At 51.6% G+C, this 23,953-nt stretch overlaps 1 protein-coding gene across 6 annotated transcripts; it reads left to right on the forward strand.

The window, feature by feature from the left end:
• The first annotated feature begins 2,159 nt into the window (after nucleotides 1-2,159).
• mapk7 (mitogen-activated protein kinase 7) lies at nucleotides 2,160-22,376 on the forward strand. Of its 6 annotated transcripts, none has more exons than XM_073033350.1 (8): nucleotides 2,160-2,264; nucleotides 7,680-7,816; nucleotides 10,979-11,212; nucleotides 11,385-11,550; nucleotides 13,946-15,138; nucleotides 16,896-17,764; nucleotides 17,918-18,045; nucleotides 20,060-22,376. In XM_073033350.1, the coding sequence occupies exons 3-8, from the start codon at nucleotides 10,990-10,992 to the stop codon at nucleotides 20,202-20,204; spliced, it is 2,724 nt and encodes a 907-aa protein (XP_072889451.1). In that variant the 5' UTR covers nucleotides 2,160-2,264; nucleotides 7,680-7,816; nucleotides 10,979-10,989; the 3' UTR covers nucleotides 20,205-22,376. The 6 variants fall into 6 exon arrangements, with proteins under 6 accessions (XP_072889451.1, XP_072889455.1, XP_072889454.1 ...); XM_073033354.1 differs by having other exon boundaries at nucleotides 16,899-17,764; XM_073033352.1 differs by lacking the exon at nucleotides 2,160-2,264 and adding an exon at nucleotides 2,274-2,439.
• Nucleotides 22,377-23,953: the final 1,577 nt, after the last annotated feature.

Consider the following 23,953-nt stretch of genomic DNA (forward strand, 5'->3'; position numbering starts at 1 on the left):
ATTCCAAAATAGCTGATCCCCTAGTGGGCTCAAACATAAGCTGCTTTAAAAAGCCATCTTAGACATACTACTAACTCTCTCTCTTTGTATATAGCACCAAACCTGATTTTCCCAATCTACCTGCATATTGAAATCCCCCATGACTATTGTAGCATTGCCCTTTTAACAAGCCTTTTCTATTTCCCATTGTAATTTGTAGCTCACATCTCGGCTACTGTTTGGAGGCCTGTATATAACTCTCATCAGGGTCTTTTTACCCTTGTAGTTTCTTATCTGTACCCACAAGAGTTCTAAATCTTCTGATCCTATGTCACCTCTTTGATTTCATTTTTTAACAAAAGAGCCACACCAACCCTCTGCCTACTTGCTTGTCCTTTTGATACAATGTATATCATTGGCTGTTAAGCTCCCAAATACAATCTTTCAGCCATGACTCATTGATGCCCACAACGTCATACTTGCCCTTCTCTAACAGCTCTACAAGATCATCTACTTTATTCCATATTCTGCATGCATTCAAATGTAAAACCTTCAATTCTGTATCTGTCACCTTTTTAAATTTTCACCCCTTTGAAATTGCAAAGTTTTGGTATCAGTTTATTATCGTAAGTTGTAAATTATTGTTATATTGTTACATGTGCACCGAGGTACTGTGAAAAGCTGGTCTTTACATACTCTTGATACAGATCATCTCATTACAGGTGCATTGAGATAGAATGAAAGATAACAGTAAGAGTGAAGAATAAAGTGTGCAGTGACACAGAAAGAGAAGGCAGGTAATAAGGCGCAAGATCATTACTGGTATTGGTATATTATAGTCACATCTACCAAGATACAGTAAAATGTTTGAAAACTTAGTAGATTTTATCCTTACCTTCTTAAGTTATCGTGTGTAATGTGTACTAACGTGCTTCCCTGGTTCGGAAAACGTTATCTCATTTCTATATACATTGTATAGTTCTGTAATTATATACATCTACTTAAAAGACAAACGACTTGACTTGGATACTGTTAATACAGATCAAATCATTACGGAATAGGTTGAGTGATCAGGAGTCCATCTTACTGTACTGGGGGACTGCTCAATAGTCTTATAGATGATGTTCTTGAAACTGGTGTCATATACTGTCAGGCTTTTATATCTTCTGCACGATGGGAGTGGAGTGAAGAGGGAATGCCCAGGATGGGTGCGGTCTTTGATTTTACTATCTGCTTTACAGAGGCGGCAGAAGCATAGACAAAGTTAACGGTCCTGGTGTATGTCATTGGCCAATCACTGGGTCCAGGGAAAGACCAGTCGCTGAGATGACCCGCCAACCATGAGGTTGCATGGCTTCCAATAATGTCCTAAGGTCAACAAGGACGGCTGTGCGCGCCTCTGCCCCGCTGTGGACATTCAGTGACTTCTAGTGCGTCCGCTCTGATGCCTTGCGCGCCTGTACAACACGTCGTCTTCATTATTATTAATATTAAATATTTAATATTAAACCTCTGAATTGTTAAAATGTGTCCTGTAAGGTAAATACAACTTGGACAGTTCTTGGCCGCATTTGATTGGTGACATTATCCGCCAACAACTGAGTTTCCCCAGCCTTCTTCAGGATCCGCCCCCCTTAGGCAACGTTGTCACCAATTCGTTAATGCTTTCAGCAACCGTGAATAGATACGCCGTAGGAACTGTCTATCATCTGGGCGTATCCTGCCCTATGCTCGCTTCCTCATTGGTCAACTCTGCCAGACGTCAATTGTTTGAGCCAGCAGTGACTATGTTAATACCGCCTCCTTTGCATCGATTGGCGGATAGCGATTTAAACTCTGCCGCCGATTGGCCGACTGTCTATCGCACGTGCGCGGTGGGGGGGTTGCCGCCCGACGGGCTTTACACGGGGCGTCCTGAAGAAGGGTCTCGGCGGGAAACGTCAATTGTTCATTCATTTCTGTAGATGCCGGCTGACCTGCCGAGTTCTTCCAGCATTTTGTCTGCGTCGCTCTGGAGTTCCAGCGTCTGCAGACTTCCCCGAGTTTCAGCCTCGCCCCCTTCTAGTCAAATAGTGCACCACGTGATGCCTCGGCGTAGGGCGGTCCCTGTCCGCCGATTGGCCGAGAGGCGCGGCAACTACGTGCCTGATTGGACTTGCCGGCAGGGCGTCAGTCCGAGGGGAGGGGCGGGGCCAGCGGTTGCGATGGGAGCAGCCATGGCGGTGGCCGTGCGGTGTGGCGGGTACCCGGGGCGGTGGTGGTGAGGCCTCGGGGAAACGAGTGAGGTAGGAGCGGGTGGCATGTGATGGGGGAAAGGTCGCATTTGCGTTAGATGGCTCTGCGGGCGCTTAGCCAATCACCGCGAGGTACGGGTGGGGTCCTCGGCTTGTCGCTAGGGTAATCGGCCATTCACTGAGCTACTACCTGACCAATGGAGTCACAGGGTCACTGGCCGATGACGTAAGTTTATTGACCATTCACAAGGAACCGATTGGTAGAATAACATGGCCACGAAGGTAATTGGTCGAACACGGGGGCCCAATGGCGGTCACTGGTCAGTCATCCAGTGATGTCACTGTCTCCTCATCATCCAATCACACTGTCTGCCTTGTAGGAGTGTGCGGTCCTTCTAAAGTTGACGGGGTGGGTTCAGTAGGTATCAGATTCATTGGCCGCTGGTGCCCTTGGCCAACAACAGTACATTAACATGATCCTTCAGTTGATAAGGGTTGCCAATGACCCATTTCCCAGATACTGAGGTCACTGTTAGCTTTGCCAGCTCACTCCCTATCGACCCATAAGACATAGCAGCAGAATTTGGACATCTGGCCCATCGAATCTGCTCCGCCATTCAATCATGGCTGATCACTTTTTTCTATCTTCCTCAACTCCATTTCCCAGCCTTCTCCCCATAACCTTTGATTGCATGTCCAGTCAAGAACCTATCAATCTCTGCTTTAAATACACACAGGGACCTGGCCCCCACAGCTGCATGTGGCCACAAATTCACCACCCTTTGGCTAAAGAAATTTCAAAGAAAGAGCTCTGGTTTGAAAGGGTGACTCTCTATCCTGAGGCTGTGCCCTCTTGTCCTAGACATTCCCACCATCTACTCTGTCTAGGCCTTTCAACATTCAAAAGGTTTCAATGAGATTCTCTCTTTCCCCCCCCCCCCCCCCCCAATCCTCCTGAATTCCAGCGAGTACAGGCTCAGAGTTATTAAAAGTTCCTCGTATGGTAACCCTTTCATTCCTGGAATCATTCTTGTGAACCTCCTCTGGAGCCTCTCCAATGACAGCACATCTTTTCTAAAATGAGGAGTCCAAAGCTGTTCACCAATATTTGCCATCCAACCCCACAATCATACCCTCCTCGAAACAATAGGGGTGAGACTCTGCCCCACTTATGGGATCCTTTGGCATCATGGCCAGAGGGAGTTCCATTATTTGGAAAGGGCACCAGTGGAGGGAGCATGGTATACCTTCCCCACCCTCAGTGCCCACTGTCCTCATCTTCCTGGGTGTGGAGAAACGCTGTGGTTTTTGTCAGAGTAGTCCAGGCAAAGAAGTGTGTATTTTGTAAGTTACTAATTTGGATGATTGGAAAAACATGCCTTGCACACCGTTCATGCAGATCCAGTGCAGATACATTGAACAAGGTAAAACATTAACAGAATAAAGTGTCCCAGCGACAGAGAAAGTTCTCTGCAGGCAGACAATATGGTCCAAGGGTCAATCTTATCATACCAGGGGAATATTCTTGTCGTATAACAACAGGGTAGACGCTATGCTTGAGCCTGGTGGGACATGCTTGCAGGCTTTTGTATCTTCTGCCTGATAGGGGGGGGGGGGGGAGAAGAACGTCTGAGGTGGGAGGGGGTCTTTGATTATTACTGAGGCAGTCAGAAATGTCCATGGAGGGAATTCTGATTTCTGTGATGTAGTGAGCTGTGTCCGCAACTCCTTGTGGTTGGAGACGATTTGTTATTGTCACGTACTGAGATACAGTTAAAAACTGTTTTTACTGCACACTGTTCGTTGAGCTAGTACAAGGGGAACAATAACAATGCAGAATAAAGTGTTACAGAGAAAGTGCAGACAATGAGATGCAAGGGCCACGATGAGGTAGATTGTTAGTCTGTCCTATTATACTAGGGGAGCGTTCAGTAGTCTATGATAGGGGGATTGAAGCTGTCCTTGAGCCTGGTGATATGTGCTTTCAGGCTTTTGATCTTGTGTCCAATGGAAGAAGGGAGACGAGAGATTGTGTGGGGGGGGGGGTCTTTGATTGTGTAGCTGTTTTCCTGAGGCACTGGGAAGAGGCGGCTTTCTATGGTGTGTCAGTAAAAATTGGTGAGGGTTGATGGGGAAGTGCCATATTTCTTTAGCCTCCTGAGGAGGTAGAGGCGTTGGTCAGCTGTCTTGGCCGTGACATCATCATGGTTGGACTAAGACAGTCCATTCACTCCTTGGAATTTGAAACTCTCTCAACGTCAGTACCGTTGATGTAGACAGGAGCATGTGCACTGCACCCACTTCCTGAAGCCAATGACCAGCTGTTTTGTTTTGCTGACATAGGGGAGAAAGGTTAGCAAGGCATCATGGCACAAAGTCTCTATCTCCTTCTTGTACACTAATTCATCATCGTTATTTACGATGTGGCCCACCTCAGTGGTGTCATCTGCAAACTTGTCATGGAAGTGTGGCCATGCAGACATGAGAGTAGAGGGCTAATGGCGCAGCCTGTGGAGCGCCAATGTTTAGAATTTTTGTAGTGGAGGTGTTGTTGCTATCTCTTATGGTCAGTTGGTCAGGAAGCCCTTTACGTGCTTGCTATCTAGTTTGTGAAAGGACTAGGCCTCAGGCCACTGTGTCACCTGCTCACAGCTGCCGGGAGAGAGGCATCAGAACTGGTGCACTCCATCAGGGGGCGTCATCCAGTCAATGCTGTTTCCCCACCCCATGTTCACTCAGCAGAGACAATCTCAGGCATGGTTTCCCACACCATACACTCGATTCAGCCCCACCAACGTCTTGTAGATCCCCACTCCTCTACTGTACTAGTTTTGAGGGTGGATGTACATATACAGGCAGTCCCCAGGCTACAAACAAGTTCCGTTCCTGAGTCCATTTTTAAGTCAGATTTGTACGTAAGTCAGAACAAGTGCATCCGGTATTATTTAGCGTCAGGTAGTCAAACGTTTGTCTTAATATTTAGTACATATTTAACCTTTCTATGCACTGAAGAAACGTATGTATTCCAATAATTAACCCACCGCGTTGTTTAGTAATAATTGTAGCTTTCATCGGGGCAGGGCCTTTCACATGCTCCATTATTCTCACTTTATCCTTTATCCTTTAAAATAGTTCCGATTGTTGACCGACTGTAGCCTAACGCTTTTCTAATGACCGATGGCATTTCACCTCTTTCCAAACACTTTATTATTTCCACTTTATTTTCAATCGTGGTCGCTTCCCGTCAATGGAACAGAAACACTGCGGGTAGTGGGTCCCGACCTCCGCTGAGTCCTAAGGACCACCGCATCCCGTCAACGGAACAGAAACACTGCGGGTGGCGGGTCCCGAGGGTCCGCTGAGTCCTAAGGATCACCGCACTGAATTGCCCGGGTCTGAAAGTCCACCGCACTGAGACAGGTTAAATGGGACAAGTGGAGGCTGTGCTGGGGGTTTGGGTATTTGATCCTCCACAATATTCCGCGTGGGAATTTAAACTGGAGGTGGCAGTGTTTTTTTTTACGATGTTGAGTTGCGAGCTCGACATCAACTCAGCACGAATGGTGCGGGAATCACTGGATCGACATCAACCCGGCACGGGAGCGGTCTGTCACTGGATCGAACTCAGGAACCTCCGTTCTCCAGCCCGGCGCTGATCTCACTGCGCCACCAGCCAACCGGAACGGGGGTGGGGTTGGGGGGGGGGAGGTCAGGCTGAATCTTGTTAAGAAAAGTTTAAGCCAAATACAAAGTTAAGCACTCAACACAGTGTCAACGGCAAGGACTTAAAATGGTGGATGGCATCGCGATCTGACTTAAAATGGCGGACTGCGTTCTCCTTCCTTGGTTTGTAAGTACGAGTTGTCCGTAAGTCGGACGTTCGTAACTCGGGGACTACCTGTATATAATTTCCCTCCCTCCCACACCACAGAAGATTACAATGTGTAATCCATTGCATCCACTGTACAGGGGTCTGGCCTATACAGCGTCACCAGAGCCCTGATGGCCAACCTTGCCCACTTCTATCTCTCTTGACGGGGACGTAGGGTTGGACTCTGAGATGTGTGTCTGTGTGAGACACTCTGGTTCTATCAGCTGCGTAAGTCTAGGGAAGACCATCTCTGGCCCCGCCAGGTGTGAGCCCACCCTGAGACCCCAGTTTGTGTGGATGCTGTGTGATTTGTCACCTTGCTACAGATCAGTACCGCGAAATAACAGACGGTACATCATATGCAAAGCCTTAATCCCACGAAAGGGTTAGTAAAGAAAAAGCCCAAAAAAAGGCCCATTTAAATGAAACAATCATTAAATAGTGAAGTAGTGTTCATGGGTTCAATGTTCAATGCCCATTCAGTTCTCCGAATGCAGAGGGGAAGAAGCTGTTCCTGAATCGCTGAGTGAAATCCTGATAGAAGTTTATCAAATTATGAGGAGTCTAAACAGAGTAGACTGTCAGAATCTCTTTTTCTCCATGAGTGGGAGTGTCAAACAGAAGGGAATTGGTCTAAGGTGAGTGGGTTAAGTTCAGAGATGGGTGGAGCAAGCTTTTTTCCACCCAGTGGGTGCCCCGAAGTGCTGCCCGGGGTGGTGGTGAGGGCGAGGGCAGACAATGGGAGTGTCAAACAGAAGGGAATTGGTCTAAGGTGAGTGGGTTAAGTTCAGAGATGGGTGGAGCAAGCTTTTTTCCACCCAGTGGGTGCCCCGAAGTGCTGCCCGGGGTGGTGGTGAGGGCGAGGGCAGACAATGGGAGTGTCAAACAGAAGGGAATTGGTCTAAGGTGAGTGGGTTAAGTTCAGAGATGGGTGGAGCAAGCTTTTTTCCACCCAGTGGGTGCCCCGAAGTGCTGCCCGGGGTGGTGGTGAGGGCGAGGGCAGACAATGGGAGTGTTTTAAGAGGCTTTTAAATGTACACGTGAATATGCGAAACAGAATTAATTTATTACTGTCACATGTACTAAGACATAATGAAAAGCTTTTCTTGCATACCATTCATACAAATCAGGTCGTTACACAGTGCGTTGAGGTAAAACAATACAGAATGCAGAATAAAGGGTAACTGCTACAGAGAGGATGCAGTGAAAGGACCACGAGTAGGTGGAATGTGAGGTTACGGTCTACCTAATCGTACTAGCGGTCTGGTCAGTAGTCTTAAAAGAGTGGGGTAGAAGCTGTCCTTGAGCCTGCCGGTATGTGCTTTCAGGCTTTTGTATAGCCTGCCTGATGGGAGGGGAGAAGGCTGGATGTCGGGGGTGGGTGGGGTCTTCAATTATGCCCGCTGCTTTACTGAGGCAGCGTCCGTGGAGGGGAGGTAGGTGTCCACAACTCTCTGCAGCTGTCGTGTGTATTTAACATGAAAAAATGTCTTGGTGGCTCTGGAATTCAGGGATGAAAATAATGATCCTGATACATACCCACATTACAAAAACATTGGATAAATCCCTGGAAACTAACCATATTTGTGTCCTAGGTCACTGCGGGAAGCCAAGGAGGTCACAACAGATATCTGTATCATCATTAGCCAAGGGTGAGAAAGAGAGAGAGGAGGGCCAATCTTGTGCCTTTATCAAGTACGGCAGTAAGGACATTCTAGGACACTACAGGCTGGTGAGTCTAACACCCGTAGTAGGAAAGTTACCAGAGAGGATTCCGAGGGGTAGGATATACTGAAAGACAATGATAAAGGACCTTGTGCATGGGAAGTTGTGCCCCACAAGTTTACTTGTGTCTTTAGAAGAGATGACAGAGGACCGAAAGGGCAGGGTCCATACAGACTTTGACAAGATCCCGCTTGATACACTGGTCTGGAGGTGAGAGCCCAGAAGATCCTGGGGCAGCCGACACAAAATAGTCTTGAGTGTGAGGGGAGAGAGTGGAGGGTGGGAGTCCTGTCGTCGGTCATCTACATGAATAGTCTGAGTGTGAGGGGAGAGAGTGGAGGGTTGGAGTCCTGTCGTCGGTCATCTACATTAATAGTCTGAGTGTGAGGGGAGAGAGTGGAGGGTGGGAGTCCTGTCGTCGGTCATCTACATTAATAGTCTGAGTGTGAGGGGAGAGAGTGGAGGGTTGGAGTCCTGTCGTCGGTCATCTACGTTAATAGTCTGAGTGTGAGGGGAGAGAGTGGAGGGTGGGAGTCCTGTCGTCGGTCATCTACGTTAATAGTCTGAGTGTGAGGGGAGAGAGTGGAGGGTTGGAGTCCTGTCGTCGGTCATCTACATGAATAGTCTGAGTGTGAGGGGAGAGAGTGGAGGGTGGGAGTCCTGTCGTCGGTCATCTACGTTAATAATCTGAGTGTGAGGGGAGAGAGTGGAGGGTTGGAGTCCTGTCGTCGGTCATCTACATTAATAGTCTGAGTGTGAGGGGAGAGAGTGGAGGGTTGGAGTCCTGTCGTCGGTCATCTACATTAATAGTCTGAGTGTGAGGGGAGAGAGTGGAGGGTTGGAGTCCTGTCGTCGGTCATCTACATTAATAGTCTGAGTGTGAGGGGAGAGAGTGGAGGGTGGGAGTCCTGTCGTCGGTCATCTACATTAATAGTCTGAGTGTGAGGGGAGAGAGTGGAGGGTGGGAGTCATGTCGTCAGTCATCTACATTAATAGTCTGAGTGTGAGGGGAGAGAGTGGAGGGTGGGAGTCCTGTCGTCGGTCATCTACATTAATAGTCTGAGTGTGAGGGGAGAGAGTGGAGGGTGGGAGTCATGTCGTCAGTCATCTACATTAATAGTCTGAGTGTGAGGGGAGAGAGTGGAGGGTTGGAGTCCTGTTGTCAGTCACAGTGAATTCAGAATCACTGACACACACTGAAATCATTGGCTTCGTGGCGGCACTGCAGTCAGTACAATTATAAACAACAACACTTGAATACATCTTGCACAGGAGTGTTCATGGGTTCATGATCCATTCCGAAAGCTGACTGCAGAGAGGACGGAGGTGAGTGTCTTCAGGCTCCCGTACCTCCTCCCCGATGTAATAACGAGTAGAGGGCATGTCCAGGTAGTAAAGGTCCTTCGTGATTGATGGCATCTTCTTCAGGCACTAACTCAGTGGTGGGGAGAGTTGTGCCCATGATGGAGCTGACAGCCTACAACCCTCTGCGGCCTTTTGTGATCCTGGACATTGGAGCCTCCATACCAGACAGTGCTGTGACATTGCACATCTGCAGGGGACATACCAATTCTAAAACTCCTAGAGCTGTTGGCAAGCCTTCTTCATGACTGTGTTGGGCCCAAGATAGAACCTCTAAGATGCTATTGCCCAATAACTTAAAGCTGTACACCATTTCCACCGCTGACTTTCGATACGGACTTGAGCGTGTTCTCGCAACTTCCTGAAGTCCACAATCAATCCCTTGGTCTTACTGACAATGAGTGCAAAGTTGCTGTTGCAACAAAACTCAATCAGCCAATCAACCTCACTCCTGTGCACCTCCTCTTTGCCATCCGAGATTCTGCCAATCTCAGTGGTGTCACTGGCAGATCACGCCAAAATCGATGGTGCAGTGGACAGTGAAGAGGCTTCTCTGAATCCGCTGGGGATGTGGGCCAAGGAATGGCAGATGGAGTTTCACTCGGACCAGTGTGAGGTTTGCAATTTGGACAAATCGGGGACTTCACACAGTGAGCGACAGGGCTGTGTGAGGTGTTGTAGAACAGAGAGACATTCGGAATAGGTACTTGGTTCCCTGAAAGTGGTGTCAGAGGTTGGGATGCCAAGATCAGGCAAGGGTTAATGGCCAGATTCTTAGCAGTGTGGAGGGACAGAGGGATCTGGGAATACATGATCATAGATCCCTCAAAGATGCGTGCAAGTTAATAGAGTGATTAAGGAGATGCATCTGTTCTGGCCTTCAAGTATTGAGTTCAAGGGCCATAAGGTAATGTTGTAGTTCTACAAAGCTCTGGGTAGACTACAGTTGGAATATTGTGTTCAGATCTGATCACCTCATTTAAGGAAGGATGCAGACGTTGCCTGGATTAGAGAGCGTATCTTATGAGGAGCGAGCTACAGTTTTTCCCTGGAACGAAGATTGATGACAGGTGACTTGATAGAGCTGTACAAGATGATAAGAGGCACAGATGGAAAGGATAGTAGGAGGTTTTTTTTCCCAGGGTGGAAGTGGCCAGTACGAGATGGCATAATTATAAGGTGATTGGAGAAAAGTATAGTGGGGAAGTGGCGGGTGTGTAGAATACACTGCTGGGGTGGTGATAGAGGTTGGTACATTAGGAGCATATAAGAGATAAGCACATGGATGATAGAAAATGGAGGGGTGTGTGGGAGGGAAAGGTTCGGTTAATCTCAGAGTAGATTAAAATATCAGTTTAACGTTGTGTTCCATTGGGCCTGCACTGTTCTGGAATGTTCCGTGTAACATTCCAATTCAACAAAACATTGTTGAGACCAAACTTCGAGTATTACATTCAGTTTTGATCTGGGTCAGCAAGTTTGGATGGGCTAAAGGCTCAGAATAGGGTGGGGTGGCTGAAATCCCTCAGGGAGGCTTGTGAGGGAGAATGCCCTGATCAGGTAGGCCTCCCTCAAAGGGCAGATCCTTCAGAGTGGGGAGGGAGAACCCTCATGGGCAGAGGTACCTTTGAGAGAAGATCCTTCAGGGAGTGGAAAGAGATCCCCTAGCAGTGTAAGGGAGATTCCTCATGGAAGAAATCTCCCTGAGGGAGAAGTCCTGGGGGAGGGGTTGGAGCTTCCTCATGGGAGGGAGATCCCTTGGGTTTGTAAGTGCCAATCCCTCACTGCTCCCCTCTCGCCCCTCCAGGACTGGGGAGGATGGCAGAGGAGCGGCGGGGGGAGGAGGAGGAGGAGGAAGGGGAGAGGACAACCGCACTGGAAGAGGCGGCGAGGAGACGGTCCACGGCAGCACAGAACCTTGCCTTCCTGAAAGCACGTTCCATGGACGTCACGTTTGAGGTGGGAGAGGATTACCAGGTTCTCCAGACCATTGGCACAGGCGCCTACGGAGTGGTGACCTCAGCACGTCACCGGCAAACAGGTAGGAGAGATCCCTCACCTCATCCTCTTGTCCCCCTCTCCTCTCCCCTTGGCTTGTTCCCACATCTTCCTTCCCCTCACATCCCAACAACACCCAACTTTCATTCTGCTGATCCCACCCGACACTCCACACCCACATCCCAGAGCTGACCCCTGCCCTCTGCCCCCCACAGGCCAGCTGGTCGCCATCAAGAAGATCCCCAATGCCTTTGACGTGGTGACCAACGCCAAGCGCACCCTCCGCGAGCTGCAGATCCTCAAGCACTTCAAGCACGACAACGTCATTGGCATCCGGGACGTCCTGAAGCCACCGGGCAGCCTGGCTGAGTTCCGAAATGTGTAGGTAGGGGAGGAGGGAGAGAGTGCTGGGGGTGGGGCTAAGTGAGAGGGAGGGTGGATAGGGTGTGTTAGTGGAACGATGGGTCATCCTGGAGCCCTCAGGAAGCCTGGCCGACCCCCTCAATGTGTCGGAGGGGGAGGAAGTTGGGGGCAAGGGTGGGATTGGTGAAGGAAGAGTGGAGTGAAGATGAGGTGTTAAGGAGTTACCATCTCATAAGTCTCCTGTGACCCTGGCTATTTTGTCAGGGTCATAGCAGCTAAGACTTTGCAAAAAGTATAGAAGCACAAAGTGTTCTTGCGAGATATTTGATGTCAACAAAATAGAGAGAGTCCAGAGGAGATTTACTAGAGTGTTAACTGGGTTTCAGCACCGAAGTTACAGGGAAAGGTTGAACAAGTTATGTCTTTATTCTTTGGAGCGTAGAAGGTTGAGGGGGGGACTTGATAGAGGTATTTAAAATAATGAGGGGGATAGATAGAGTTGACGTGGATAGGCTTTTTCCATTGAGAGTAGGGGAGATTCAAACAAGACGACATGAGTTGAGACTTGGGGGCAAAAGTTTAGTGGTAACACGAGGGGGAATTTCTTTACTCAGAGAGTGGTAGCTGTGTGGAACGAGCTTCCAATAGAAGAGGTAGAGGCAGGTTCGATTTTGTCATTTAAAGTAAAATTGGATAGGTATATGGACAGGAAAGGAATGGAGGGTTATGGGCCGAGTGCAGGTAGGTGGAACAAGGTGAGAGTAAGCATTCGGCACGGACTAGAAGGGCTGAGATGGCCTGTTTCCGTGCTGTAATTGTTATATGGTTATATAAGCTGAGCGGGTTATGTTATTCTTGGTATGTGACCTGTGTTTAACTTCAGTCTTGCTGAGAAACAACTTGTATCGTTGCTTGATTAATTGCTGTGAGAGACATACCCTGCTTTGTACTTACTATAGCGCTCATAAGATAAGCACGCAAGATAAGCATTAAAAGGAATCCCTGTTTCAAGGGCAGGTGGCTCTGAGTGTTCCCAGACAGAGGGGCAGTTAAGCTGTTACACAAACAATTTATGGCTGATAAGTTAACAATAACCATCTGTACAGAAAACCAAGGGGGTTGAACCCACATGGATCTGGTGTACGTGACTGTATGTGTATTAAAAGAGCTGTATTTGCTTTAGAAACCATAGACCTTCAGTGTAGCCTCCGAGGGAGTGCTTAAGGAAGGTTCTCTCTAGTAGCTTGCTACTAAAGTTCCATTCAGCGCAGTACGTGGTGTCTTTGCATTGGGTAGATCGAAAGAAGTTTACAACAAAGAGAGGTAAAGGGTTAGAGACAGAGGAGGGAGATAGTTGTGATGGGAGAGGGATGAGAAAATGGAATTGATGGCTTTGTGGCCAAGTTTGGGTAGAGGGACAGGTAGTATTGAGGAAGCCAGGAGTCTGCAGAGGGATTTAGACAGAAGTGGCAGATGGAGTATAGTGTAGGGAAGTGTGTGGTCCTGCACTTTGATAGAAGGAGTAAAGGCATAGACTGTTCTCTAAACAGAGAGAAAATTCAGAAAGCAGAGGTGCAAAGGGCCTTGCAAGACCTCGTGAAGGATTCCCTAAAGGGTTAACTTGCAGGTTGAGTCTGTGGTGAGGAAGCCAAAGGCAACGTTAGCATTCATTTCGAGAGGACTAGAATATAAAAGCAAGGATGTAATGCTGAGGCTCTATAAGGAATTAGTCAGACCACACTTGGAGTATTGTGAGCAGTTTTGGGGCCCTTATCTAAGAAAGGATGGGCTGGCATTGGAGAGGGTCCAGAGGAGAGTCATGACAGTGATACTAGGAACAAAAGGGCTAATGTGTTTGATGGCGCTGGTCTGTATTCACTGGAGTTTAGAAGAATGGGGGGGGAGGGTTGGATTGAAAAACCTAGACAGAATGGATGTAGAGAGGATATGTTTCCGATAAGGGGGGGGGGGGGGGAGTCAAGGACCCTTGGGCACAGCCTCAGAATAGAAGGATGTTCTTTCAGAAGAGAGATGAGGAGGAATTTCTTTAGCCAGAGGGTGGTGTATCTGTGGAATCATTGCCACAGGCGGCTGTGGAGGGCAAGTTACTGAGGTTTGCTTGCCTCAGTAAGGGCATCAAAGGTTATGGGGAGAAGGCAGGAGGATAGGGCTGAGAAGAAGAGTAAATCAGCCCTGCTGGAATGACGGAGCAGACTCAATGGGCCAGATTCTCCTGTCTTCTGGTGTTTTGTGGGGAAGAGGGGTAGGGACTGGACTGCCGGTTCCTGTCTCACTCTCTCTCCTCTGTCCCCACTCTTTATCTCCATTTCTCTCCCTGCCTCCCCTCTTATTCACTTCCTCCCCCCCACTCATTCCCTCCCTACCCCACCTCTCTCTCCTCACCTGCCCCCAGTTATGTGGTGCTGGACCTGATGGAGAGCGATCTTCACCAGATCATCCACTCTCCGCAGCCCCTCACACTCGAGCACTCGCGGTACTTCCTCTACCAGCTCCTTCGGGGCCTCAAGTATATCCACTCGGCCCGTGTCGTCCACCGCGACCTCAAGCCCGGGAACCTGCTGGTCAACGAGAACTGCGAGCTGAAGATTGGCGACTTTGGCATGGCGCGTGCCCTTCGCCGTGGGGGGAGTTCCACCTCCTCCTCCGCCTCCTCCTCTCAGCAGCCCTTCCTGACAGAGTACGTGGCTACCCGGTGGTACCGAGCGCCCGAGCTCATGCTCTCGTTCCCTGGTTACGGGAGCGCAGTGGACTTATGGTCCGCCGGCTGCATCTTTGCCGAGATGTTGGCCCGTCGGCAGTTGTTCCCCGGCAAGAACTACCTCCATCAATTGCAGCTGATTCTGGCTGTGCTAGGCACCCCTTCCGATGACCTGGTGGCCTCAGTGGGGGCTGAGAGAGTGCGGTCCTACCTGAGGGGCCTGCCCCACCGTAAGCCCGTTTCCCTGGCATCCCTCTTCCCCGGGGCCCAACCCCAGGCCCTGGACCTCCTGGGCCGCCTGCTGAGGCTGGACCCCCGCGAGCGCCCCACGGCGGCACAGGCCCTGGCCCACCCCTTCCTGGCCCAGTACCACGACCCCCAGGATGAGCCCGAGTGCTCCCCACCCCTGGAGCTGGACGAGCCACCTGAGGGTGCTGGCAGGGAAGAACTGAGGGAGGCAGTGGGCCGTGAGATTGCCGAGTTCCACCGACGCCGTCAACGCCGGGGGGCTGAGCTCAGGCCAGTGGTCCCTCTGCCATCGCCTTCCCCTTCCTCTTCCACTGCTACCCCTTCCTCCCGGGATGTGGAGATGGCCGGGGAGTCCCGCCAACCCCTTCCTGTCCCCGCTTCCCACTCAGTTTCCGTCTCGCACACCCTCCCCGTTCCCCATCCTGTCCCCAGGGAGGAGCCAACAGTCCGGGAGCAGCGTAGGCAGCGACATTCAGAGGAGGAAGAGGAGAAGGAGGAGAGGGGTGCTGAGGTGGAGGAGGAGGAGGAGACACCAGCATCCCGGGTGGAGGGCAGGAAAGACGGAGGCATCTCAGCTGACACGAAAGCAGCACTGAAGGCGGCCCTGTTGAAATCAGCACAGAGGCAGAGGAACAGAGGTGAGTGGAGGGCAGGGAGGGGGTGAGGAGGGGCAAAGAGAGTATTGAGGAGAGAGGGAGAGGATTTAGGTGAAGGGGAGGGAGGGAGGGGAATGAAGAGCTTCAGGAGAGAGGGGGAGAATTTAGGTGAAGGGGAGGGAGGGATTCGGGGTTGAAAAGAATGGAGGGGGTTTGAGGGGTGGAGAAAGGGAAGGAGGGGATCAGTGGGAGAGGTATTGGGTTTGAGGGGAGGGAAGGAAGATTTAGGGTAGGGAGGGTTAAGAAAAGGGAGTAAAGGAGGAAGGATGGAAACCGGCAAGGGGAACATATTGGGAGGAGAGGAAAGGGAGTGGAAAGAAGGGGGAGGGCAAACAGAGGAAGGGGAGGGAAGGGAAGGTTGGAGGGGGAGAAAATAGGAAAGGAGAGGAGCAGAGGGGCAGGAAATGGGGAAGGAATGAAATCTGATAGGGAGGGGTGGAGAAAGAGGGAAGGGACAGGACAGGGAGCTGAGGGAGAGAGGATTTGAAGAGGAAAGGGAGTGTAAAGCACAGGTTGGAAGGGGAGTAAGAGAAAGAAAGGGGAGGGAGGAGGAAAGCAGTGAAGAGAAAGCAGGGGAAATAGAGAGTGACCTTCCTCATGATGACCGTTGGGGGAAGGACCGCAGCAACCAGCTCTCTGGTACTGGGTCTGGTTCTGTGGCTCAGGAGGATTATTGGGGGAAGAGGAGAGCAGTGGTAATGGGGAGCTCACTAGTTAGAGGAGTGGACAGGAGATTCTGTGACATGAAAAGGACACACAGATGGTATGTTGCCCCCACAGGTGCCAGGGTCTGGGGCATCTCAGACTGTGTCCAGAGCACTCTAAAGGGGGAGGGTGAACAGCTGAAAGTCGTGGTATATATTGGTACCAATGCCATAGGTAGGAAAAGAGATGACATGAAGAGAGAATATGGGAAACTAAGGAAGAAGCTGAAACACGGGATCCCCAGGGTAGTAATCTCTGAATTGATGCCCATGCCATGCACTAGTGAGGGTCAAACTAGTCTGATTTGGTAAATAAATGCGTGGCTGAGGACCTGGTGCAGGGGGCAGGGTTTCAGATTTGTGGATCATTGGGATCTCTTCTGGAGAAGGTATGGCCTGTACAAATAGGTGTGTTGCACTGAACTTGAGGGGGACCAATACCCTTGCAGGTAGATTTGCTGGAGCTTTGGAGAGAGTTTCAACCAGTTTGGGAGGGCGATGGGAACTAGAGTCATAGTTCAGAAGATGTACGGGTGGGTGCAGCGTGTAGAGAGACATAGGAAGGACAGGGATAGCATCGTGGCTGCAGAAGGGGAAGATGTTCGTGTACTGAGTGAATGCAGGTGGAAATCAGAAAGAGGGAGAGCGAAATCACTCTTCTGGGAGCATTCTGTAGACCATCCAAAAGCAACAGAGGAACAGTTTGGGAGGTAAGATTTTGGAAAGTACAAAGATAACAGAATTGTTGCCGTGGGGGACTTCAGCATCCTGAGGGCAAAAGATTCAGATAGGGTAGAATTAGTTAGTTGTGCCCAGAAGGATTCCGGACACCATCAGTGGACAGGCCAACTGGATCTGGTGCTCGGGAATGAAGCAGATCGCGTGTGTGGAACTCGCTGTTGTGGTGTTGGGGGCAGATGCATGAGGGCATTTAAGGAACCCCTCCCCTTCAGGGTTTCAGTAACCCACTAGCTGGGTAAAGCCCCGAGTTATGGAAACAACCTGAGTTATGGAAACCCTCTTCCCCCCCAACAGCAGAAGCGTCCGCCTGTGCCCAGGAGACGCCGGAAGTCCGGCGGCCAGTGACGGCCCAGGAGCGGCAGCGCGAGCGTGAGGAGAAGCGCCGGCGCCGGCAGGAGCGCGCCCGTGAGCGCGAACGGCGGCAGAGGGAGCGCGAGCGGCGGCAGCTGAAGGAAGGCGACGTGCTGGGCGGCGTGGTCCTGAGCCAGGGTGACAAGAGCCTGCTGCGGCGCTGGATGCGCATGACGGAGGCCGGGCCGGGGCTGGGGCCGGCAGGGGTAGGGGTAGGGGCCACCCTCAACGGCGGCGGGCTGGTCCGGAGACCGGGCTTCGGACACGAGCAGGGACCGGGAAGGCCGCCGGCTGCCGGGGCGGGATCGGGGCTGGTTCCGCCTGCCCCCCGGGGACGGGGTCCGGCCCCCCTAGGCCCCGCACTGGGACCAGCCCCAGCCACGACGGGACCAGGAACGGAACCGGTACTGCCACCTCCCGTGGCTCTGCCACCTTTCTCGGGCTTTGGCGGCCCGGCCGAGCTGCCCTGTTGCTTCCCTGGGAACCCGTTCCAGCCCAACCGGGCTCTTGCATCCCGGCCACCCCCGCCTGCCCCTGCCCAGGCCCCCACGACCTCCAACCCCGCCCTCGCCCACATACCCACCCCCGGGCGCCCGTTTGGGACGGGGGTGGGACAGGAGTGGGGCAGCACTGCACCACTCTACCAGCCAGCGGCGTGGGACGGTCCCCACCCTCCTGACGAGGAGCAGGCAGTCCCCGAGGCATCGAGGGGACAGGCGACCGAGCCACAACTAGGGAGCGAGACTTCAGTGGCGGCTACCACGGAGCAGGAGGATGTCAGCATGGTGACCCAGCAGCTGTCCAAGTCACAGGTAAAGTGAGCGGGGTTTGGTGTCTGGGGAAATAGGAGGCGGTCTGGTGAAGAGGGCAGTACAGTAGGGAAGGGGGTCTGTAGGGGAGGGAGGGTGTCAGAAGGGTGTACGCGGTGGAAGGTACCTCCCTGATCTTGTGCTTCCCTCTCCCAGGTGAAGGATCTGCTTCCGCCCGTTTTCTCGGTCACACCAAAGGGCAGCGGTGCAGGCTACGGAGTGGGCTTCGATCTGGAGGAGTTCCTCAATCAGTCTTTCGACATGGTGGGCGAGACCCAGGAAAGGTGAGGGACCCTCACATTGGTTCAAAGCCCTCGCTACCCCCCCTCGGTGTCACATTTTGGAAGTGATGGGACGGTGTGGAGGGGGCTTCATGTTCCCAAAGGATGTGTGTGATGGGAGGTTGCAGAGGGAGTTTCACTCTGTGACTGACCCTGGGAGTGTGTGATGGGACGGTGTGGAGGGAGTTTCACTCTGTCTGACCCTGGGAGTGTGTGATGGGACGGTGTGGAGGGAGTTTCACACTGCGTCTGACCCCGGGAGTGTGTGATGGGACGGTGTAGAGGGAGTTTCACTCTGTGTCTGACCCTGGGAGTGTGTGATGGGAGGTTGCAGAGGGAGTTTCACTCTGTGACTGACCCTGGGAGTGTGTGATGGGATGGTGTGGAGGGAGTTTCACACTGCGTCTGACCCCGGGAGTGTGTGATGGGACGGTGTAGAGGGAGTTTCACTCTGTGTCTGACCCTGGGAGTGTGTGATGGGACGGTGTGGAGGGAGTTTCACTCTGTGTCTGACCCTGGGAGTGTGTGATGGGACGGTGTGGAGGGAGTTTCACTCTGTGTCTGACCCCGGGAGTGTGTGATGGGAGGTTGCAGAGGGAGATTCACTCTGTGTCTGACCCCGGGAGTGTGTGATGGGACGGTGTGGAGGGAGTTTCACTCTGTGTCTGACCCTGGGAGTGTGTGATGGGACGGTGTGGAGGGAGTTTCACTCTGTGTCTGACCCCGGGAGTGTGTGATGGGAGGTTGCAGAGGGAGATTCACTCTGTGTCTGACCCCGGGAGTGTGTGATGGGACGGTGTGGAGGGAGTTTCACTCTGTGTCTGACCCTGGGAGTGTGTGATGGGACGGTGTGGAGGGAGTTTTACACTGCGTCTGACCCCGGGAGTGTGTGATGGGACAGTGTAGAGGGAGTTTCACTCTGTGTCTGACCCTGGGAGTGTGTGATGGGACGGTGTGGAGGGAGTTTCACTCTGTGTCTGACCCTGGGAGTGTGTGATGGGACGGTGTAGAGGGAGTTTCACTCTGTGTCTGACCCCGGTAGTGTGTGATGGGACGGTGTAGAGGGAGTTTCACTCTTTGTCTGACCCTGGGAGTGTGTGATGGGACGGTGTGGAGGGAGTTTCACTCTGTGTCTGACCCCGGGAGTGTGTGATGGGACAATGTGGAGGGAGATTCACTCTGTGTCTGACCCTGGGAGTGTGTGATGGGACGATGTGGAGGGAGATTCACTCTGTGTCTGACCCCGGGAGTGTGTGATGGGACTGTGTAGAGGGAGTTTCACTCTGTGTCTGACCCCGGGAGTGTGTGATGGGACGGTGTGGAGGGAGTTTCACTCTGTGTCTGACCCTGGGAGTGTGTGATGGGACGGTGTGGAGGGAGTTTCACACTGCGTCTGACCCCGGGAGTGTGTGATGGGACGGTGTAGAGGGAGTTTCACTCTGTGTCTGACCCTGGGAGTGTGTGATGGGACGGTGTGGAGGGAGTTTCACTCTGTGTCTGACCCTGGGAGTGTGTGATGGGACGGTGTAGAGGGAGATTCACTCTGTGTCTGACCCCGGGAGTGTGTGATGGACTGTGTAGAGGGAGTTTCACTCTGTGTCTGACCCTGGGAGTGTGTGATGGGACAATGTGGAGGGAGATTCACTCTGTGTCTGACCCTGGGAGTGTGTGATGGGACGGTGTAGAGGGAGATTCACTCTGTGTCTGACCCCGGGAGTGTGTGATGGGACTGTGTAGAGGGAGTTTCACTCTGTGTCTGACCCTGGGAGTGTGTGATGGGACAATGTGGAGGGAGATTCACTCTGTGTCTGACCCTGGGAGTGTGTGATGGGACGATGTGTAGGGAGATTCACTCTGTGTCTGACCCTGGGAGTGTGTGATGGGAGGTTGCAGAGGGAGATTCACTCTGTGTCTGACCCTGGGAGTGTGTGATGGGACGGTGTGGAGGGAGCGTCACTCTGTGTCTGACATGGCATTGTAAGTGTCTGATCGTGTTTCTTCCACCCTTCCCCTACAGCCAGGCAGACTCCGCCCCCCTCTCCGCTTCACTGCTCGCTGATTGGCTGGAGGTCCACCGGATGCATCCGGCTGAGATGGAGTCCCTACAGCAAGAATTACAGCTGGGATCCCCCATGAGCCTCTCCGACCTGGCCGACATCTAGCCCCCACCACGAGGGTGAATGATTGTACCTGGTTGGAAACCTGCGAGCGAGGGAGGGTGTGGCACCTCTGCTGAGAACACAGCTGGATCCCCAGACTGACAGAACGGGACAGCAGCCGATTACCGGGGACTCAGAGGCCTTCCCACCACACACCTCCTTCAGCAGGAAGCGAGGGGATGAAACCTGACCAAAAGGAGTCATCTGCTCTGCACACCGGTCTCACACTGGAATCCTCGTCCGCAGGTTATGAGGGAGAGGCAGACACTCCACCAAATTCTGGAGGGGGGGGTGGAAGCCACAGAGGGAGGGTCTGGTAAACCTGCTGTGAGAAATAGTCCTTCCCACCCCACCCAGTGTTCTGCCCTGGGAAGGTGCAAGAACCCCACTCCAACCCTCGAGTGGAGTGAATTAGCTGAACAGCACTGAAATAGACCCTTCAGTCCATCAAGTCTGTGCCTACACCACCCCACTTGCCTACTCCTGCACCCCTCCGAGTGTCTTCTGAACGTCGCAGTTGTACCCACCTCAACCACTTCCTCGAGCAAATGGTCCCATTTACAAACTACCTCCAAAGTCCAGATAAAAAAGCTGCACCTCACGTCCCCTTTGAACCTGTGCCTTTTAGTTCTTCATTCCCCAACACTAGTAAAAAACTGGACACATTCACCCTATCTGTATCCCTTGTGAGTTTATACACCTCGGTCTCCTATGCCTCACAGAAGACAGCCCCAACCTGTCCCGAATCTCTTTACAACTCAGGGTGCCTCGGGACGTTCCAGAGTATGGAGTTTAAATCCGGCGCCGTCTATAAGGAGTTTGTGTGTTGTCCCCCATGAGTTTGCCAGGGTTTGCTCTAGTTTTCTCCTACAGTCCCAAGGCGTAAAGGTTAATCGGTCATTGTAAATTGTTGGCTGATTAGGGTAGTGTTATGTAGGTGGGTTGCTGGGTGGTGTGGCTCGTTGGGCCTGTACCGCGCTGTATCTCTAAATGAAATAAATAAAACTTAATTAGTTTAACTACCCACTCCAGGCTACATCCTAAAGAGTCTTTTCCTGCTGCCTCTCCAGCTTAAATCCACCCTTTCAATAACTGGATAACCAGAACCGAGCAGCCTCACCAACTGTAAAACTGAAACGGAACGTCCCAGTTCCTGTACTCAGTGCCCCTAACAGCTGAAGGCCAATGTGGCAACCACCATCATTGCTCCGTCTCCCCATGCATCTATTTTCAGTGAGTACTCTGCACAACGCACTTCATACAGCCGGGGCAACAGGAACAGCACAGAATTCCCAAGTGCCGTTTCTCCGACTGCAACATAACGTCCAGACAGGTTGGTGGGTGAATCGGTCACTGTAAGCTGCCCCTCCCCCACTGTGTTTGGCCAAAGGATGTTGGGATGGAGAATAAAACAAACAGGTGCTCGCTGGCCCAAATGGATTTGCCTTCATCCCACAAGTGGCTGCTAGCCCTCTCCTAGGCTGATCAGCCTGTGTATTCCTGGGTCTCCACTGCCCCTGGTATGGGAGGTGGGTGGGAAGATCCGAGCAAAGAAGGCAGGGCAACTGATGGACGAGTGGTGGAAATTAAAATTGGTCGAAGGAAACGGGGCTGGAAGTCGTGGTGATCTTGGAGATGGGGAGGGTTTACGGATGCGAGTGGGTCTCAGAGTCGAGGTAGCGTGATTACAGAGACTGAGGAAAAGGCTCACGGAACCGGGGAAGGATGTCAAACGAGTCCAAAGTGGGTACAGAGTTGGGGAGGTGATCATTGGTACGGGGAGAGTCGTAGGGGCTAGAGGAATGGAGAGGGAGGAGGTCACGGAGACGGGAGTGGTGTAGAGAATGAAGGGTGTCATAGACAGGGAGATAGGTGGAGGGGAGCGTGTACGGGGCGACGATTGATGCAGGAGAGATCTGAGTCTCCTGACAGGCTTGGTCCTCAGACTGGCCAAGGGCGCCCTCATCCGTGGAACCGGTGTACAACAGCTAAGTGCTGGGAGTGAAATGTAGCGCCTATGGGATCCAGGGAGAAGCAGCACCCTACGTAAACCGTCACTTGTATTGCAGTTACAAAACAGAATTATGCTTATTATATATAAATTTTGAAATTATGTTCATGTTGGAAATTTGACTAACGATTGCAGTAATTAGTAAATGTGTTTCTATGCTTTCAGTATAATTTTCTTGGAAAATGTTTAGAAATATTCTGCCTGACATGGAAACATAGAAACCCTACAGCACAATACAGGCCCTTTCGCCCACAAGGTTGTGCCGAACATGTCCCTACCCTAGAAATCACTGGGCTTACCCATAGCCCTCTATTTTTCTAAGCTCCATGTACCTATCCAAAAGTCTCTTAAAGGACCCTATCGTATCCGCCTCCACCACCTTTGCCGGCAGCCCATTCCACGAGAATGTCATAGGGGAAAATGACGGGATGGTGCAGAGGGAGCTTCGCTCTGTCTGAATCTGGGAGTGTGTAACATGACCTCGCTCCCATATCTGACCCGTACACGCCACTCCTCCATCACCTTTATCCCTGCTTATTGGATGGCGGTCCATCTTCTCCAAGCTGAGATATCCTTCAGCCTGGTAACACACACCAAATGCTGGAGGAACTCAGCAGGCCAGGCAGCATCTACAGAAATGACTAAACAGTCGACGTTTCAGGCCCAGACCTTTAATCAGGACTGTAATTACAGACGGGTTCTCTCATGAGCCGCTCTGACCTTTCTGGCATCTAGTCCCTCCCCCACGGAGGCCTCAGAAGTTGTCTGTGTGGCTGACATACCAACATGAGGCGGAGGCTCTGTTGAGGACAGTGGAATCTAGGCTGTTGAAAAGGGACGGGAACAAATCAGACTGGAAACTGAACTGCAATGGGACAACAGCGGATCACCGGGCTGTCGAAATAAGACAGGAAATGATCACCAGGGTGTAGAAATGAGGCTACTAGGAGTAAGAAGGTTCCCTGCCACGCGACGGTTCTAGTGGGGACAAGAAGGATTAAAACCCGCACCACTTCAGACTGGGAGACTACCTGTATTCAGTCCCCCCATGGTCTATCCCTGGGAAAACACGAGCCCCCCCCCCCCACTCCACATAATCGGTTTAGAGTCACTATGTTGTGCAGCACAGAAACGGGCCTTTCAGCCCATCAAGTCTGTGCTTACACAATAGACAATAGGTGCAGGAGTTGGCCATTCGGCCCTTTGAGCCAGTACCACCTTTCAATGTGATCATGGCTGATTATCCACAATCAGTACCCCATTCCTGCCTACTCCCCATATCCCTTGACTCCGCTATCTTTAAGAGCTCTATCTAACTCTTTCTTGAAAGCATCCAGAGAATTGGCCTCCACTGCCTTCTGAGGCAGAGCATTCCACATATCCACCTCTCTGGGTTAAAAAGTTTTTCCTGAACTCCATTCTAAATGGCCTACCCCTTATTCTTAAACTGTGGCCTCTGGTTCTGGACTCCCTCAACTTCGGGAACATGCTTCCTGCCTCCAGCGTGTCCAAACCCTTAATAATCTTATATGTTTCAATCAGATCCCCTCTCATCCTTCTAAATTCCAGTGTATACAAGCCCAGTCACTCCAATCTTTCAACATATGACAGTCCCACCATCCCAGGAAGTAACCTCGTGAACCCACGCTGCACTCCTTCCTCACATTTGGAGACCAAAACTGAACACAATACTCCAGGTGTGGTCTCACCAGGGCCCCGTACAACTGCAGAAGATCCTCTT

Source organism: Hemitrygon akajei, chromosome 31, assembly GCF_048418815.1.
Source record: "Hemitrygon akajei chromosome 31, sHemAka1.3, whole genome shotgun sequence".
In the NCBI taxonomy this organism is placed as follows: Eukaryota; Metazoa; Chordata; class Chondrichthyes; order Myliobatiformes; family Dasyatidae; genus Hemitrygon; species Hemitrygon akajei.